The following is an 18799-nucleotide window of genomic DNA, read 5'->3' as shown; positions in this document are numbered from 1 at the left end:
TGCAGTGCAGGAGTATTTAGTGACCCTGCCCCTGGTGTGGGGGGATGGGAACCCTGTGGTTTTGTTTGTTGGGTGCATCGCCTACCAAATCATATTAACACCAGGATCTAAGACCTTAAGGCAGGACTTAAATTGCCCTTCAAGACCAAGTTTCTCCTAATTGTTTATGTCGTTTTCACTCATTTCTTTGGTGGGTGTAAGTGTGGCAAAGTGTAAAGCTATTGAATGCCTGGATAATTTTTATTGCGTCTGCAAGGCTGTGTTGAGATATTCTGATACCGCATGAGTCAGGATTTGTCCGTGCATAGATTTATACTGACTTCTTTATAGAAGACTGACAAGTAGGGGCCTTTTAAAAAGATTAATCTGTCTTATGTTGCACCCAATAATTCAGAGTATTAAACTGAGGTCTCATTGATTCAGTCCCAACACACTTATCTAAATTTCCTTTCCATTGTCAAGTATATGATTAACATAAGGAACATTTTTCCTCACCCACCCCCAAAATAGTTCAAAAAACAAATAACAAGAAGTTTAAATGCACGGATGGTTTCTCCTGTTTTCATATTTGCTCTTAGCATGAGCTGTTTATTGGTCATCCAATTACTTAAGGGTCAGGAATCCATTCTCTTCATAATGTTCTACAAAATAGACTCATTAACTTTGCTATTATTTCTAAATTGATACACCCAGTCCATGAAAATCTGACTGGTGAAAGGGCACATTGAGCTGGCAGGATGCTCCAGTGTCTTTGTTGAGGGGTTGCTGAATTTGGCTTGTCTCTTTTTCCCCTGCCCAGCAAAGATGGCCTACTGACCACAGATACTCAGACACCTTTCATTTTCGGAAGAGTTCTGGTGAGGAGGATGCTCTAGCCAAACCGAGATTATCTGCCAAGAGTACTGCACGTAAGAGTGATTACAGACTTCCAGCAATTGACCAAACATCAGTCAAGCAGAAACATAAAAGTACCATGACTCCAAAGAAATCAGAGAAAGTGGGCCCCAGCAAACCCTATCCAGGTGAGTGGCGGGTTTATTGAAATTCACAAGATCTAACATCCCGGCATCAGAGGTAAGGACAGCAATCAAATTCGTGGCCCCGATTACACCTAGTGTTTTCCAAGTGGCCAGTTCAGGTTTTGCAGGGTCTGATGATCTTATGCAAATGATAAAATCCATTTCGGAGTAGAACATCAGGTCAAGGAGGTGTGAATTATGCAGAGTAACTGTCTCCACTGCCCACATTTTCTTCCCAGTCATTGGCTTTGTGTGGCACTGGCCCAGGATGGCTGCCTTTTCATCTTCTTCACCCTTCTGGGAGGGATAAAGACATTTGGCCCCAGGTATCAAATTTTATGACTCAATCCAGAGCATGAAGGGAAGCTTTCAAAAGCATCTGAATGGCATAATTTACTGCTGAGAAAGAGGGTAATAAAGTCCTCCAGTTCTGGGGTTGTCCTCTCCGGGAAAAAAAGGGGGCTTGGTAAATCTTCCCCTTTGTGCAGTTTGGTAAATAATTCACTCTTTAGCTGCCTTTGAAGCAAAGACCGGTCCTCTGCTTTAGGCAGGAGAAACTTAATAGTATCCAGAAAGGGGATAAATGCAACTGAAAGTTTAGAGTCCCTCAGGCTCATCCCCATTAAAGCCAACATCTGTAGGACAAACTTGATTCCTCTGGGAACTGACGTGGAAGTTGGGATAACTAGGCAGAAAGGTCTGCCTTCTGCTTGGGTGGAATGGAAACGATCCAGATTAACTGCCGAAGAATTCGTAAATGTACGTACATTTACGTACATTTACGAAGAATTCGTAAATAGCATATGCGATTCATTTAAATCCAAATCACAATGACTTTTTAATCCTAAATAGCTCCTGTCGTGCAACCACCCGTCCGGTTAAGTCTTAACGCATTTTTAGACAATGGCAGCTCTCACTTAGATTAACCACCCACATTTTATAGCTTTAATGAAGTTTAAAGAAAAATTGACTTCTGAAATTATGTCCGTTTAGGCAAAGCCCCAACTCTTTTTCCTTATTTAATCAGGGGAAAGTATCATCGTAGTTAACAACTTCTCATTTTGAAGCCTTTTAGTAGGAATTAGGTCTTTAATTCAGCAGTTTAAGAATGAAATAGGGCAAGTAAGATCATTCCCCAAATATTTCAAAATCCATGTTGTCATGTATCAAATTGAGGATGTCTTTAATAGAAAAAATTAAATTTAAGTAAGGCAACTCCAGTCACTCGATATAATTTTTAGCCTTCTTGCTAAAACTAGGTAGCTGTTTGCATGATGTGCTTTGTCCTCTGTAGAGATAAATCATTCTAATGGACAGTTTAGGCCCACTCCATGACTTTAGCTTGTCTGATTAATATAGATGTTCTTCCGACGGAGCGGACTCCACATGGAACTTACAACACTGACAGAAGGGGAGAATTAATTCACTTTACTTTCTATAAAACCTCAAATTCGAAGAATTACTAGACTAGAAAGCACCAAGGTTTAGGCAAGAGAGCCAAGTTGGCAGAAGGATATCTATTTCACCACCTAAGAGATGTTACTTGTAGTAAACAGCCTTTAAAAACCACCAGCTTTAAAATAATGATAATAATAAAATAAATAAATTTTAAAACACCAGCTTTATCACCATATTATAGCTCTAGACCGTGTCCAAGCCCCAGGCAGCCATGAGCTGGACTATGGCCTGGCCGTCCAGCAAGTGTAACAGCCCTGCTGATTGATGTCAGTTATTACAGAAGCCGACTCAGTTCTATAGCAAACTGGGTTGATCATGTGAGCTAAAAGCAAAGCCTTGGTGTGTTAAGATCCATTCGTTTTACACATCTAGTCTCACCCTCAGAGTTCCTTCATCAGCACAGTAAAATGACAGACCAGGGACATGGCAAGAATTTAAGCTGAGTCTATTCAGGCAAAGTTGAGTCCAGTGGTGGTGACAACTCAGAAAATTCAGATAAATACGCTGCTATTATAGAAAAAGAGGCTTGGGGACCTGAATTATCTGGACACGTTGATCCAATTCACTGGGTAAATTCATAGGTTCCTGCTTTCCTTCACCTCTGTAGGGAAATACTTTTCTAAAGCATTTTGGGGGGTCACCCAAAGTCGGCAGTAAGTCACCAAAACTTCTCCCCATGTCAGACCTGAGCTCTGTGCAAAACTGAAGCATTAAGACAGTGAAATCCCTTCACAACATCTGCCTAATAGGCTAACCTTCCATACTGTGTTACGCCAGACTTTTCCTGAACAAAATAATACAGCTGGGGAATGTGGCTTGACTTACATGCAAATCTATGTAATGATAATCCATTAGAATCCTTATATGTGAATTATTATCTGGAACGCCTAAAACAGCAATTTTCAATACAACAGAGGAACCATCAGTGCCCTCTACTAATAGATTTATAACTGAGAAGGCATCAGATTTTCATTGTACTTCGCACTCTGTTAGAAGAAATTCATGCATTTTAAATTAATTCATACATTCCATGGAACTATTTCTAAATGAGTTGGCTTGCGATTCTCCTTGTTATCTCTCTCCGTGCAGTTTCGGGCAAGTGCTTTAGTGTCAAAATGCTTGGATTAGCATCTGAGCCCCGTTTCTCATCTGCTGTGTCCCTTTGAGCAAGTAACTTCTCTGTGCCTCAGTGTCCTCATCTGTAAAATGGCAGAGCCTGGGAGTCAGCACAGATCCTACCTGCTGGGATGGCTGTGAGGATTCAATGATAAAACATATGCTCAGCCATTAGAATGGCCCCCGACACCATAGCTCATACATAATAGCCTTAAGGTATCGGGTACAAGGCAGCTGTATTCAGTAGGGAGAATGGACCAGAAAACTTTGTTTTCTTTGTCTTCACATTACCTCCTCCACACCTCCCACCCCAATCTTTTTTCCTTTACCAAAGATCAGGGCTATATTTTTAAACTCCTAACACAAACGCAGGTACAGACACTTTTACTATACCCTGAATTCCCAAAGCAAAACACCAAATGGAAAAAGATGAACAATCAGAAAGCATTCGCCAAGCGAGAGATTTGCCTCCCCTCCAAAAAGACATGGAAAACTCAGGCAGTGAGTCAAGACCCAGCTGGGTCTGATGTGCAATTGATTCAGAAATCCTATTTCATGATCAAGGTGAACACTGACACAGGGTGAGAAATAAGCCTGGCCGAGTTACATACTCTTCTTTCAAGCAGAGGGAGGCTTGGGGATTAACCTTTACTGAAGGCCCACTCCGTATGCAGGATGTGCATCCTTCCATCGACTTGTATGAATCAGGGGGAAGCAGAACTGACAGCAGGCCCAGGGAGTGCAGGGAGCTATGGTGGCCACCGGCTCCTGGACTCCTGCCTGTTCCCAAAACCCCTCCCAGCCCCATCCTGGCTTGGAAAGGAGCCACCTCTCCTTTCCAGGACACGCAGAGGCATCCAAAGGCCATTGTGCTGTGGGGGTCTGGCACCTGGAGTCCTAAGTCACTCGTGACCCCCGTGCCAGGCTCATAGGAAGTAAGTGCCCTCTCCTGCCCTTTCCTCTCACCTGGAGCCCGGGCAGAGTCCTACTAGTTATGTGCCAGGAAAATGGATCTGGATGGAGTCTAGTGAGCCTGCTTCCAAAATCATGCCCTTTAAAACAAAGCCAAATGTTCTGAAATTCTCCTCACTCCTTATTGAGTTCAGTGTTAGTCATTACCAGATTCGAATTTGTAGGAGTAGCAAAACCTAGTCAGACTAATAGTGGCTTATGGTGGAGACTGTAAAACTAAGAAAAAGCAGTAAACTCAGATTTTAAAATGTACACATCTAAGACGACTGTGGTCTCTTTTGGATTGGGAACTATTCCTTTGAAGAGCAGCCTGGAAGGGAACTTTGAGGACAAATCCCAATCTTCATAACTTACCTGGCAAATAAATTCTGTTGAAGATGTCGTCTGAAAGGCCAAGATTGATGGGTTTCCAGGCAAGTCCACTGGCATCCAACAACAACTTTCCAAGCTGTCTGCCCAAGTTAGAAAACAACCAACATAAGCAAATGCTCCCATATTTATAGAGAGAACCATAATTCTCAGTCCATTTACGGTAATGCTCCTGAGACAGATGGGCCTGGGGCATCACAGAGCCCAGAATTTGAAGTTCTAGCTCAGATTCCTGGTCTACCACATACTAGCCCTATAAATGTAAACTGGCGACTTCTCCAAACTCTGTTTCCTCATCAGTAAAATGGAGTTGTTACCAACCCCACCAGGTAGACAGGAGGACTGAAATCCTGGGTATAGATTGGGCTTCAGGCAAAGGTTAATCCCGAAGCCTCCCTCTATTTATGAAGGCTGCTTCCAACACCATAGACTGCTCCCGGGTTAGCACCTTTATAAGAGAATAGCTCAACCAAAGAAATTTTAGTTTGAGATGTGAGAGGTCATAACTTGATTATTAAAAAATTTACCTCTTTGATTACCAATAAACTCATCCATTTGTACCCCCAGTACCTGTGGGATGTTAGCATAGGTACATTCAACTGCCCCCACCATCTCAGAGTGTATGGCACAGGGGGTTTTCCCGCCCACCACGCATTCATTCGGCACTTCGATACTCATTTACTGCCTGCTTACCTGCCAGGCACCGCATGGGTGCTGGAGATACAAAAATCAAACACACAGGACCTGCCCTCCAGGGGCTCACTGCCTAGTGGGAGGGCAGGACACCAACACACCCTGGCCAAGGCAAGTTCTAAGGATGTGTGGGGAGGGGCCAGCGGGGTGAAAATCCTGAAGGAGGGGACTGAGCCAGGGCCGGGGGAGAAAGGCGAGAAAGGTGCGCCCAGCAGGAGGTACTGAGGGTGTGAAGGCACGGAGGAGAGAGAGAGCCAGGAAGAGGGGGAAGAGAGAGATGACAGACAGACAGACACACATGGAGGAACTACAAAGAGCCTAGGGCCTCAAGGTATCCCCAGACTAGGGGCAGAGGCATCACAGGAGAGCTTGTTAAAAATGCATGAATCCCAGCCCAGCTTTACTGACTCAGAACCTGCATTTAACAGGGCCTCTGGGAGATTTGTGTGCACATTTGAGTTTGAGAAGCGCTGGCTTAGGGTCAGCCTACAAGTTAGGAAGTGTAAAGTTGACGCCCTACGTGTAGGCAAGGACCAGGCCACAGAGGGCCTTGAACGTCATGCTGGAGGCGATGGAGCATCAGATCGGCATCGTTAAAAGCTGACTGTGTTGGGCTTCCCTGGTGGCTCAGTGGTTGAGTCCGCCTGCCGATGCAGGGGACACGGGTTCGTGCCCCGGTCCAGGAAGATCCCATGTACCGCAGAGCGGCTGGGCCCGTGAGCCATGGCCGCTGAGCCTGCGCGTCCGGAGCCTGTGCTCCGCAACGGGAGAGGCCACAGCGGTGAGAGGCCCGCGTACCGCAAAAAAAAAAAAAAAAAATGCTGACTGTGTTCATGAAAGGGGGCTGGCTGGGAGGGTGAGGGCAGGCAGAGGCCGAGAGACAAGCTGCTGTGGACCCGGAGAGAAATGAGAAGGGCCTGACCTGAAGCAAAAGCAGAGGGAGAGGGCCTGGGCTGGAGGGATGTTGAAGGACGTAAGCCTGGCACAACATGGTGAGCGTCGGGGATGGGGAGAAGGAAGGAGGAGGAATCAGAGAGATCTTGGAGGTCTGGCCCAGAAAACTAGGCCAATGGCGGTTGCCTTTGCAAGGCTGAGAAAGCAAGAAGAAGGTGGGGCCCATCCTGTGGCCGTCGTCTGTGAAGGAACAGCCAGGATGGGCCAGGAGGAGATGCCAGGAAGCACCTGGGTACGCAGGTCTGCTGCTCAGCAGAGAACTCTTGGCCACCGGAAGGAAGCCAAGGGCCTAGAGTGAGTAAGAAGTGGCTGAAACTACAGGAACGTCTCCCCTGCGAGAGTGGACAGGGTAATGGGAGCTGATGAAGGAGCCTCGGGAAATACAGACATCTGAGGGGGGAGGGGAGAAGACAACTACGGAGAAATGGTCTGAGAAGTAGGAGCCACTCCAGGAGCCAAGGGAGGCCTCTGGAAATGAGTGGGTTAGAGTGTCAGCTCCTACAGCGGATTCAAGTAAATAAGGACCGAGGGCCCTCCACTAGAGGTAAAGGTTTTCAACCAGATGGTTACGACGATGGCATCTTAGCAGAGGAACTGAGTTCAGCCGCAGCATTTCCCCAGCTTCTCTGATAAGAATCGCCAGGGAGGTCCTTAATAAAACGCACACACCTGGGTCCCGTCCTGACCCAGAGCATCAGCCTCTCCAAGGAAGGGGCCTGCAAAGCTGGTTTTCAACAAGCTCTACAGGTGATTCTCATCACAGAGGTTTGGGCCTCATAGCCTTGCTTCTCAAACTTCAGAAGTTCTTGAGAAATACCTGGGGACCTCAAGTAACTGCAGGTTCTGATTTGGTAGGTTTGAGTGGGTAGCAAGGCTGCACTTGTAAGAAGCCGCCAGGTGACAGCCATGCTGCTGGTCTCAGGACCACCCTGGCAGGAGCAGGGCTAGAGAAAACAGGTTTTGAGGAGGTAAGCCGTTGATCCAAGGTGACCCGGCTTGGCTAGTGGCAGAGCTGAGAGATCTGTCATGCCTGAGGGGTCTCTCTGGATCGTGACTCCATCACGTGCCCATATTCTGCGTCCAGCAAGGATGGCAGATGGAGTGTGAGGTTGGCGAACAAATCATTAACTTCACTTGGACACCTCCCCCGTCCACCTGTTTCTCCCCGCTTGCTCTCTCTCCCTTCCCGTGAGCCCACCAGGATCTCTCTGCTTCCTTCTCTTTCCCCAAGCTTCCCCTCTGCAGCAGAAAAGCCAGATTAGGGCATGACCACAACCTCCCAACCCGGAGCAGCTGGAAGATCGGGGGAGAGAGCCTCACCTAAGTGAGACCCCGCGGGCCACCATATGTTGCCGCCAGAATAGCTAATTAGACTGGCTGTGGGAGAGGAGAAGGGCCCACGAGCTTCCACATGGGAACTTAGTGGGAGAGAACTTTCCTGCATCTGTCAGGGACGCTGGAGACCATCGGCTGGAGAAGGGTGTGATGGTGATGCCACTGCCCTGGTTAGCTCTTCAGTGACTCTGAGCTCCAAGCCAGGCACCTCCTGGACAGGAGCCAGGCTGGCTGCCCCCAGGCCACCTTGACACACCACCCCCCAGTCCCCGAAGAACGAGTTTTGAGTTTAGATTCATTCACAGCCTTTTTCAAATGTCCTTTCCCACCGTGAGGGCTGCCTCCTGACTGCTCTTTTACTTTTGTGCAGGTGAAAGCAGCCAGCACCCCCTGTTCTGTGTTGAATATTCCCCTTACTGCTCCGTCTTTGCTTTCTCCCCCGTCTTGCAGCCCAGTACCAACTTCTGCAGCCTCCGGCTGCCCCTACTGCCGCCCGCCTCCCCAGCGGCCCGGGACTCCTCCCCGCCTCTCCCTCCGATCTCCTTTCCCTCCTCCCGGGGCCCCGCGCCCGAGTCAGCGGCAGCCCTGTGCTACTTCCCCATCTCCTGCCCCAGCCCGGCCGAGACCCCTGTGCTGTGCCTGCCGGGCCCCGGAAGGCCCGGTAGAATTTACCTCGTGTGGTAAGTCGCCCTCGGCGAAGGACACAGCACAGTGGAGTCAGGGAGTGGGGACGGGGGGACGTTAAGCTTCCGGAGGGCAGCGCCGTGACCGACGGCAGGAGGTGTGACGTGCGGGGAAGCAGGAAGACCAAGACAGCCGCTGCCACTTCACTCGGCCTTCTTCTAGCACTTAAAGGAGTGAGCGACCAATAAAATCCCACCTTCTCTCGAGACTCATCTGATTTCTTCACTCCCGCATCTGGCGCAGTTTGGATCGTTAACCACCAGAAACAGATCAGGCTCCTCCGGGTCTGCTCGTAGCCTTGGCAGTGTGATTATGCCCGCCGAGCCGGCCCTGAGAGGGTGGCACCAGGGACAGGCCTCTGGGGGAAGCCCACGCTGGATCTGATTGCTGGCTCAGGACCACACTGAGGAGGGACAAATTCAAGGGCTCAGTCGCTGCTTACAGTTTCTTTCCTGACTCATTATTAGGTCCTACACCTCCCCGAATCAAAAAATCCCACCTCCTGGGGCCCTAAATAAAACATATTTATGGTGCATAATTAAGCTTTAATTAAGATCTCCTCTGGGGATGTGAGACAACACTCATTTCCAGCACGCTCAGACTGGCAAACAGACAGGGCCTGTTATTTGTGACTGCACCAAAAGCTGCCTATTACACCAAGGCAACAGCAGCTCTTGCGATCAAGCTGTAATTCTTCCCACGATCTAAAAGAAGCAATAAATCTTTTCAAAAGGCATCTCAGGCAGAGTCTTGGCACCTCCTGGGCACCGGGCATCGAAGTGAAGATGGTGTGGGGGAGGGTAAAGGTTCAGGAATTGTCTTTTTCTCTTCACCTTGCTTTTCAAACTTTGTCTATCCAGAACCATGTGTGGGTACGGCAGGTGATGTGAGCGGCGGAACAATGATCAGGTGCATGGAATTAACGTGGACCTTGTTAAATGGGCTCGGTTCTCAGTCATCAGAGTCTTGTATAAATATAAGGTTTCTACCTTTTTCTCCCTTTCCTGGTCAAATTAAGGACTATTCAGTCAACAATTAGTGTCCCGGCACTATCAAGAGAACTGAGGCAGGACTACCCTGGTGGTGCAGTGGTTAAGCATCTGCCTGCCACACGGGGAGGGGGAAGGGTAATCTGGGATGAAGTGAGAGAGTGGCGTGGACTTATATATCCTACCAAATATAAAATAGATAGCTAGTGGGAAGCAGCCGCATAGCACAGGGAGATCAGCTGGGTGCTTTGTGACCCCCTAGAGGGGTGGGATAGGGAGGGTGGGAGGGAGATGCAAGAGGGAGGGGATATGGGGATATATGTATACGTACAGCTGATTCACTTTGTTATAAGGCAGAAACTAACACACCATTGTAAAGCAATTATACTCCAATAAAGATGTTAGAAAAAAAAGAATCCGCCTGCCAATGCAGGGGACATGGGTTCGAGCCCTGGTCCAGGAAGATCCCACATGCCGCGGAGCAAATAAGCCCGTGCGCCACAACTACTGAGCCCGTGTGCTACAACTGCTGAAGCCCGCACGCCTAGAGCCCGTGCTCCACAAGAGAAGCCACTGCAATGAGAAGCCCGCGCACCGCAACGAAGAGTAGCCCCCACTCGCCACAACTAGAGAAAAGCCTGCGCGCAGCAACGAAGACCCAACGCAGCCAAAAATAAATAAATAAACTTATTTAAAGAAAAGAGAGAGAACTGAGGCAGACACCTTCTGTGTAAACAGCTGTTTGGTTTCTTTGCTACTGGAGGTATCCCTTTGCCCAGATACTAGAAGGTGTGGGCTTCATGGTGCCCAAAGCAAGCCACAGTCTTCCCCAAATTCACCTACAAACTTCAGGATGTTAGGTTGGCTGTCAATGAAACTCCCAAACACAACCCCCTCCGTTCTCTGTAAGGCAAAGCGTCTGTCCTCCTACCTGGAGAGGAAGTTACATCTCACCTTTCAGTGTAAATATAACTTGGCCTTCCTGCAGATTAATACATGTAACATGCCATGGTGAGGACCATCTTAGAAAGGCCCCAAAGGTCTGAGGTTTGCTTCACTTTGGATGCGGGTAAGGTGATTAGGAACTGGAATTCATGGACATGCAAACTAGGCAGCTTAGGTCACCTCATTTGGAACTTCAGTTGCAGATGGAGAAGAAGGAATAATTCCCAGGAGTTTGCTTTCCACTGAACCTAAAGGGAAGAAGTCAGTGGTGCAGCCAAGTCAGATTACAGTCTTTAGGCCAAAATGTCTTACTCATCTCTGTGAACCCTTGGATTATTACATAGCAAAGGCACACGGGTATTTGTTGAACAAATTATAATAAAAAACAAGTTGCTGTTTGCCTTTTGGATTTTATAACAGGATTAAGGAAGAGAGTCAGCAAGAATAACACAGAAATAAAGGCTGCTGAATAAGTTATTCTCAACCTATAAAGCCTGCATAATAAGAAATTTCTGGTCAAGTTCAGTTCTCTCAGGGGAGTGACTTCAGATTCCCAATTATTTTTATTAGTAGTAGTGTCACTGTTTATGGTGGAAGCAGCAGTTACCATTTTTAGCAGCTAATAAGCACCAGACACTGAGTTAGAGCATTTACATACATTATTGCTAATCTTCACAATAACTCTACAAGATAGGAATATTCCCATTTTACAGTTGCAGATACTGAGATTCAAATTGCCCAGAGTCAGAGGATTCTGCTTACAGTACCAGCAGTGTTTTCTTCACTGCCAGACCTGGTCAAACAGCCTCTAGTGTTTCAGCTTTATTACCTTAGTTTGCTGAGAACTCAATTAGAGGAGACAGGGTTATGGAAATCATTTAAGAGATCTGACGCTTTGAAGAAAGTACTTTTTTTGAACAAGAAAACAGACTAACCTGTTATCTTAAGTCATCCTGGGTGTTCAGCACAAGAAAAAACAAATGGTTCTACTTTGGGAATTTCCCCATAGTTTCAGCCGAATACATCTTCTCAAGGCCTGCAAATCATACTAGGCGATTATTATTTGCCCTGCAGTAGAATTTGAGGCAACACACAGGCTGGCTAAGACAGGGTCCTCACCCTTAAGGAGCTTACAGTCTAGTTGGAGAGAAAAGACACACACCTGAGGCAATTTTGGAATATTTAAATGCTAAAGGCCCTAAGGACCCTGAACTTTCTGGCCAAAGCAGACTCCTAAAACTGGAAACAGACCTCGAGGGACTTGCTGGCTGGCACAAGCTAGTGCAGGCTGAAGAAGAAAGGCCCTCTGGGAGGGAGGATCACTCCCCCGAGGGTGTGCAGGTGTGGAGCGGGGGTAGTAGGGGGCTGCAGGCAGTGTGAAGTTCTGCTGCCTGGGCTGTGAAGGAAATTTGAATATTCTGCTGGGAATCAGAGTAAAATCCCTGTGACAAGGACCTTTGAGCCAGGTCCTGAACACACACTGGACTTGGCCGGTGCCCCAAGCCTGGCCCTTCCCTGATCCTCCCTCTGTTTCCTCCCCAGTAAGTAATAACCCTGCTGCTTTCTCCCCGGTCAGCCAGGTGCTTAGGCAGGAGGCAGTTGTTGACTTCTGAGCGCTGGACAGGAATGAGGCCTCAGGTGATGGGGATAAGCCTGTGGACCAGAGGAACACAGCTCCTGGGGCTAAGTGCCTCCCCACTTTCCTCCGTGCCCGGCCCCTTAGTGTAAAGCCCTTGATCCCTCCCTCTCACCCTCCTCCCCTCTCCCCACACTTGGTCAGTGAGATCCTGTCTAATCACGATCCTACACCATCTCATTTCCTGGAGGATTCTCTTCTCTCCTTTCTGGTCATGCCCACAACCTCTCTGGGCTCCACCGACGTGCGCTAAGCTGGAACCCACACCACCGGCAGCTCCCCCTTTTAGTAAGTTCCCTGTGGAACACGATCCTGTCTGTCTTAGAGCACAGAACCCACTGCCTTCCCCTACCAGGGCCTGTCAGGGAAAGTAGGTAGTACCTAATCACTGTTTTAAATGAGGTTTCACGGGCTGCCAAGGAGAGCTTTCATTCCTTTCCTGAATCTGGATGAAAACTATTCACCCAACCACAGCTTACACCATGGAACATAAATTCAGTTGTCTTCACGTGCCAAGAAAGGCTGTTCTCTCGCACACGACTCAGGGACCCTTCCCAGCTTTACCCCCGTGGCCTGCTGGCTACGGTTATTTGTGAAATTTCTGAACTGTCCAAAAGGGGATGAGCCAAGCAAATTCTCTTGGAAGCATTTAATCTAGATATTCACAATTTAACTGCCTGTGAACTCGAGAACTTGTAGAGATGCATAGAAAATAAAACTCTTTCCCTAAACTCACGTGCACTGACACGTAATACATGTGAGGAAGAAACTTGAGATTATTCATACTAATTAGCAACCTAATTCAAAATGTGAATCTTAAAAAAAATAATTGGGAACTCAATCCAAGTTAGCGCTCCAGCTACCATCTTCCTGTGAGTGTATCATCCCAGCCCAGTGGTGGGTAGCACATAAGCAAGAGAAAGGGTATATGGTCCCCAGATGCTTGGAACCTTTCTGGAAGGCCAGATTAGCTGCTAAAAAACAACCTGAGGATATGAATATGCAGGTATAAAACAGGCTGTGATTCAAACTTGGATGAACACGTGGGGAGCAGGGCTTGTGTGTCCCAAATGTAAAAGGCTCTTGACAGTTTTACCAACAGGCCCATCCCAACATCTAAGAATTGGAAGCTAGAAACTTCTTAGCCAAAGGAAACACCCCCTACAGACTCCACTTTGCAGGTGTCAGGGGTGCTCATTAATGGTGATAAAAGCCTTGTGAAGTAGGTACTATTATTCCCATGTCACAGGTGGGAAAACTGAGGCTTCCAGAAGTGATTTGTCCAAGCCCACATGACTACAAGGTCATAGAACCAGATTTCAAATCCAGATCTTCCCTGACCTCCTGGGTCTATTCCCTTAAAAGCCTTCCCCACCCTTTGAGCATTCTTTCTACAGAAGATGTTTTCCTGTAAAAATTATTGAAAAGATTTTGCATCTTTCAGCAGCCCATGCATCGCAGATTTTATCAAGGAAGAGGAGGCCAAGCCTGACAGTCAGCCCAGAAATGCAGAGCCCGAGAGCGTCTGGGGACAGACGCAGAGAGAAACTGCAGCTGCCAGGGAAGGCGCCAGCCCTCAGGAGAGTAGGTAAGGACCTGCAGCTCGTGCATCTCAGTCCTCAGAGAGACTGACTTGTGCTGTAACCTGGTGAATTCTGTGTGGTTTTTAGACACTTGCGTTTTTATGTGAAGAGCGTGTACCTTACAGTGAAACACTTAAAAGGCTTTAAAAGCAAACTATTGGATCCAATTTCCTTCTCCAAGGGAGGCTGCTGGGAAAAGGCAGGGCAGGGAGGAGTTTTAATTTTCTCTGCCATTACTCCATAAGTGAGACTGTGCATGGTTTTGAGTGGGTGCCCGCCATTAGGCTTCTGGAGAAGGTATTTGGGTGGTGGCTGGTAGGTGTTGGGGGACGGGGTGGGGGTGGGGTGGAGAGGCAGCCTGCAGCCCAGGGATGTCTCACCTGGCCACAGTTCCCACCTACTTCCCAGGAGGGAAGGATAGGGGGGTCTGTGGATGGCAGATGACTCACCTCCCACGGAGATCTTCTCCCCTCTGATCCAAGGCGTCAAGACCTTACCGTGTAAGAAATAACATCAAAGCGAATATATGCTTTATTTCAAAGCCCTGGTTGGTGGACACCTCCTCTTTCAGTCTTGAGCGTTCATCCCAAGGCCTAAGCCACGCTGCTCCGCTAACCACATTGTCCTCTCCTGTGGTGGCAGAAGGAGAGGAGGAACAGGTCCTAAGGACCCCCCTTGGGATTCAAGGAAAGGGATACTTGGCAGCTCACCTTGCCAAGGACCTGTTCTTCCCCTTGGGGAAGCCACCAAGCATCACACTTCCTCGCCACCCGATAAACACAGAAGCCTTTATTTAAAAATATGATATATACTGTGGTGGACACATGCAAATATAGAACACGTATTTGGATGGCTTGAAGTTAGGGGCGATTAGAGCATATGTGAATCTCTAGCAACTAGATGTCCACGGGCTCCCAGTGATCTAATGCCTTCTGTTGGGAAGGGCAGACCTCACTTCTAATTCCAGCTCTTCTTCCTCCCAGCAGTGGAGTCTTGGGTGGTCAAGTAGCCAGTCTGGGTTACAGTTCCCTTGTCTTAAAATAAGGATAATGATATCTACCTCACTGCATTGCTATAATAACTAAAGGAGATAATATTCTGACCAGGACTTAACTATAGTGGGCCCTCAACTCCTGTAAGTTTCTCTCCTGCCATCTCCCCAACAGTCCTCAGTGAACTGTAGACTGTTATTTGAAAGGTGAGGTTCCCTATGCATCAGACGTTCCTGGACCCGGGAGGCTCATCTAATCCGCCACCTGCACCCAGAAGACATCTTCCATGATCCTGAGATTCACTGAGATTTTGTCCCAATTTTCTATTATACCAGGACTCCTTATCTTCCCCCCAATTATTCCCTCAGTCGTCTCTCTTTAGTCCTTTTTGTCACATTCTAAGTGGTTCGCATAAGTGGGAGTAGGAGCCACATGTTTGAATTGTACCAGTGAGAGATTCGAAGCAAATGGGACAGAGAGGTAATATATAGAAAGCTCTTACAAATCAATAAGAAAAACACAAATGCCTAATAGAAAATTTGGGGGAAGAGGCACAGCAGACAATTTCACAGAAGAAGAAATACAGATGGCTAATAAAATTGGGGGGGGAAAAATAGTTCAATCTCACTCAGTAATGAATGTAAACATACATGAGATAAATTTGGCCTACCTTAGCTAGGCTAAGGTTTTTTCAAATAATGTTCAATACTGGTAGTGAAACTAATAACTAACATTTCCTGGGCACTGATGTGTCAGGTGCTTGCCAAGCCCTTGGCATGCACTCCTGATGACACAGTTATGAGAGATGCTTTCATAGTCTACCTGTAGGGTAACTTGGTACAAAGTTGAATTTGGCAACATGTGTCAAAGTCTTTAGAAAGTTTGCAATTCCACTCCTATGAATCTATTCTAAGAAAATAAGACATATAGTCAAGGAGTTATAAGGACATCTATCCTGGTGTAATTTGTGGCAGCAAAAAACCTTAAAATAATCTATATACCCAACAATAGGAGAAGGGTTATACAAATTATGATATTTTATATAATGTGCCCTTGCACTATAATTATTATTGTGTTCTTCACAATTAACAGCAGGAGATAATGCTCACGATAAAATGTTTAGGGAAAGGAAGCAGGACTTAAAGTTGTATATACCCAGATATCCCAATTTTGTTTTTTAAGACAATATTTCTAGATAAGAGAGCCCTGGGTTGTAAATTCAAATGTCTTCAGGGAACAGGCAGGTATGGCAGGAGATATACATGACAAGGGCTGTGGGGCCTGTGGTGAACCAGACATGCTCCCCCTAAAGGCAGGTAACTCAGTGTTCAAACACCGAGCCAGCAGACAAGTACAGGATGAAAACAGCCCACGGGCCTTGAGTTTGCAACCCACCTCTGAATTCCAGAACAGTAGCAATGGTCTTCTGAGTTTTGGATACTGGGTGATTTTTATTTCTTATTCATCCTCTTCTGTGTCTTCCAAATTTCCTACAATGGACATCGACTACTTTTTTAACCAGAGGAAAACAAAAGTCTATGGCTGTCAGAACGGACGAAACTGTTGGTCAAGCACATGCGGAAGTCTAGACCAAAGACATAGTCTTAGGGCAGAGAGATGCTTTTTCTGGTTTCATCTCACTTCACCCACAACATTCGGTTGCACCTAGTCAGACTCCTGGAAACGGCAGGCACTCCAGTCAGGGCTGGAGTCCATGCAGGGCCTCAGAGAGGCATTCAGCAGTGTCTGCAGGGCCTGGTCTATGAAGAGCATATCCCTGGTCTACCCAATTGAGTGTTTATTCCCAGGCCTAGAGCTACGAAATCTGCTCCCTATTTGATAGACACAAGAAAAAGGATTAAAATAGCACAAATATAGAATAGCACAGTCTACCACCTTTAGGGGGAACACACACACACACACACAAGGGATTGAATTTTTAAAGAGGAAGGCCATTGTGATGACAAGAAAGGGTGGAGATGCATTCCCAGGGTGTCTCCAGAATCAGCAGGAGCTGCAGGACAGCACTTAGCCTGCAACTTCTCCTGCCCCAGAAGCCAGTGTCACCAAGTGACAGCTCGGTGGCTTCTGTGAAATAAGCTATGGTTCCTGCTGTTTCCAGTTTCTGAGATTCAGAAGCTGCTCTAGCTGATTCTTTTGCCCGTTAGGGGTCTCCCAAAGCCTGACCTAAACAGGCTCAGGGCAGAGGGGGCTCAGGTGCGTTCAGGGAACAGCCAGAAGATTCAGGTCCCAGCATTTGTTAGCTAATCTCTGAGGCTCTTCATCACATTCAAAACACAAAGTAATTGGCCTCTCACTGAATTCTTTCTGTGATGAGACATCAAGAACCTGAGCTTCTTTAAGACATGAGACCAGGTGTGTGAGCTCAGTTAAAGGACTGTGGGTTCAGGTCCCAATCTGGATTTTGGCTGGGTTCAAGTCCCGGCTCATGGATTCAAGTCCCAATCTGACTTGCATGGTTTCAGCTGGTGACCATGAAGGGACGGTGATAAGACTACAACAAATTGGGAGGAAATTTTTGCAAAAAAGTGAGACGGACCTTAAGATCTTGGCACCAAATATCATTGATGCTATCATTGTATAGAAAATTTCACCTCTAGAAGCAAGAGGAACTACAATCCTGCAGCCTGTGGAACAAAAACCACATTCACAGAAAGACAGACAATATGAAAAGGCAGAGGGTTATGTACCAGATGAAGGAACAAGATAAAACCCCAGAAAAACAACTAAATGAAGTGGAGATAGGCAACCTTCCCCAAAAAGAATTCAAAACAATGATAGTGAAGATGATCCAGGACCTCAGAAGAAGAACAGAGGCAAAGATCGAGAAGATGCAAGAAATGTTTAACAAAGATCTAGAAGAATTAAATAACAAACAAACAGAGATGAACAACACAATAACTGAAATGAAAAATACACTAGAAGGAAACAATAGCAGAACAACTGAGGCAGGAGAACGGATAAGTGACCTGGAAGACAGAATGGTGGAATTCACTGCTGCAGAACAGAATAAAGAAAAAAGAAGGAAAAGAAATGAAGACAGCCTAAGAGACCTCTGGGACAACATTAAACGCAACAACATTCGCATTATAGGGGTCCCAGAAGTAGAAGAGAGAGAGAAAGGACCCAAGAAAACATTTGAAGAGATTATAGTCAAAAACTTCCCTAACATGGGAAAGGAAATAGCCACCCAAGTCCAGGAAGTGCAGAGAGTCCCATACAGGATAAACCCAAGGAGAAACACGCCGAGACACATAGTAATCAAATTGGCAAAAATTAAAGACAAAGAAAAATTATTGAAAGCAGCAAGGGAAAAATGATAAATAACATACAAGGAAACTCCCATAAGGTTAACAGCTGATTTCTCAGCAGAAACTCTACAAGCCAGAAGGGAGGGGTATGATATACTTAAAGTGATGAAAGGGAAGAACCTACAACCAAGATTACTCTACCTGGCAAGGATCTCATTCAGATTCGATGGAGAAATCAAAAGCTTTACAGACAAGCAAAAGCTAAGAGAATTCAGCACCACCAAACCAGCTCTACAACAAATGCTAAAGAAACTTCTCTAAGTGGGAAACACAAGAGAAGAAAAGGATCTACAAAAACACACCCAAAACAATTGAGCAAATGGTCATAGGAACATACATATCGATAATTGCCTTAAACGTGAATGGATTAAATGCTCCAACCAAAAGACACAGGCTTGCTGAATGGATACAAAAACAAGACCCATATATATGCTGTCTACAAGAGACCCACCTCAGACCTAGGGACACATTCAGACTGAAAGTGAGGGATGGAGAAAGATATTCCATGCAAACGGAAATCAAAAGAAAGCTGGAGTAGCAATACTCATATCAGATAAAATAGACTTTAAAATAAAGAATGTTACAAGAGACAAGGAAGGACAATACATAATGATCAAGGGAACAATCCAAGAAGAAGATATAACAATTATAAATATATATGCACCCAACATAGGAGCATCTCAATACATAAGGCAAATGCTAACAGCTGTAAAAGGGGAAAT

General features: G+C 46.5%; 1 protein-coding gene across 1 annotated transcript in view; it reads left to right on the top strand.

The window, feature by feature from the left end:
• The window catches only part of MARCHF10 (membrane associated ring-CH-type finger 10), an 84482-nt gene that overhangs the window by 31191 nt on the left and 34492 nt on the right, over positions 1–18799 (top strand). The window contains exons 3-4 of the mRNA XM_082603971.1: positions 851–1022; positions 13615–13758. Of these exons, the coding sequence (XP_082460097.1) occupies positions 851–1022; positions 13615–13758 (316 nt within the window). The remainder of the gene's footprint in view (positions 1–850; positions 1023–13614; positions 13759–18799) is intronic.

The sequence above is a fragment of the Mesoplodon mirus genome (assembly GCF_964341445.2).
Source record: "Mesoplodon mirus genome assembly, chromosome: 18".
NCBI classification, from domain to species: domain Eukaryota; kingdom Metazoa; phylum Chordata; class Mammalia; order Artiodactyla; family Ziphiidae; genus Mesoplodon; species Mesoplodon mirus.
Note: the sequence above shows the minus strand (reverse complement) of the source record. Positions and strands in the feature narration are given on the sequence as shown.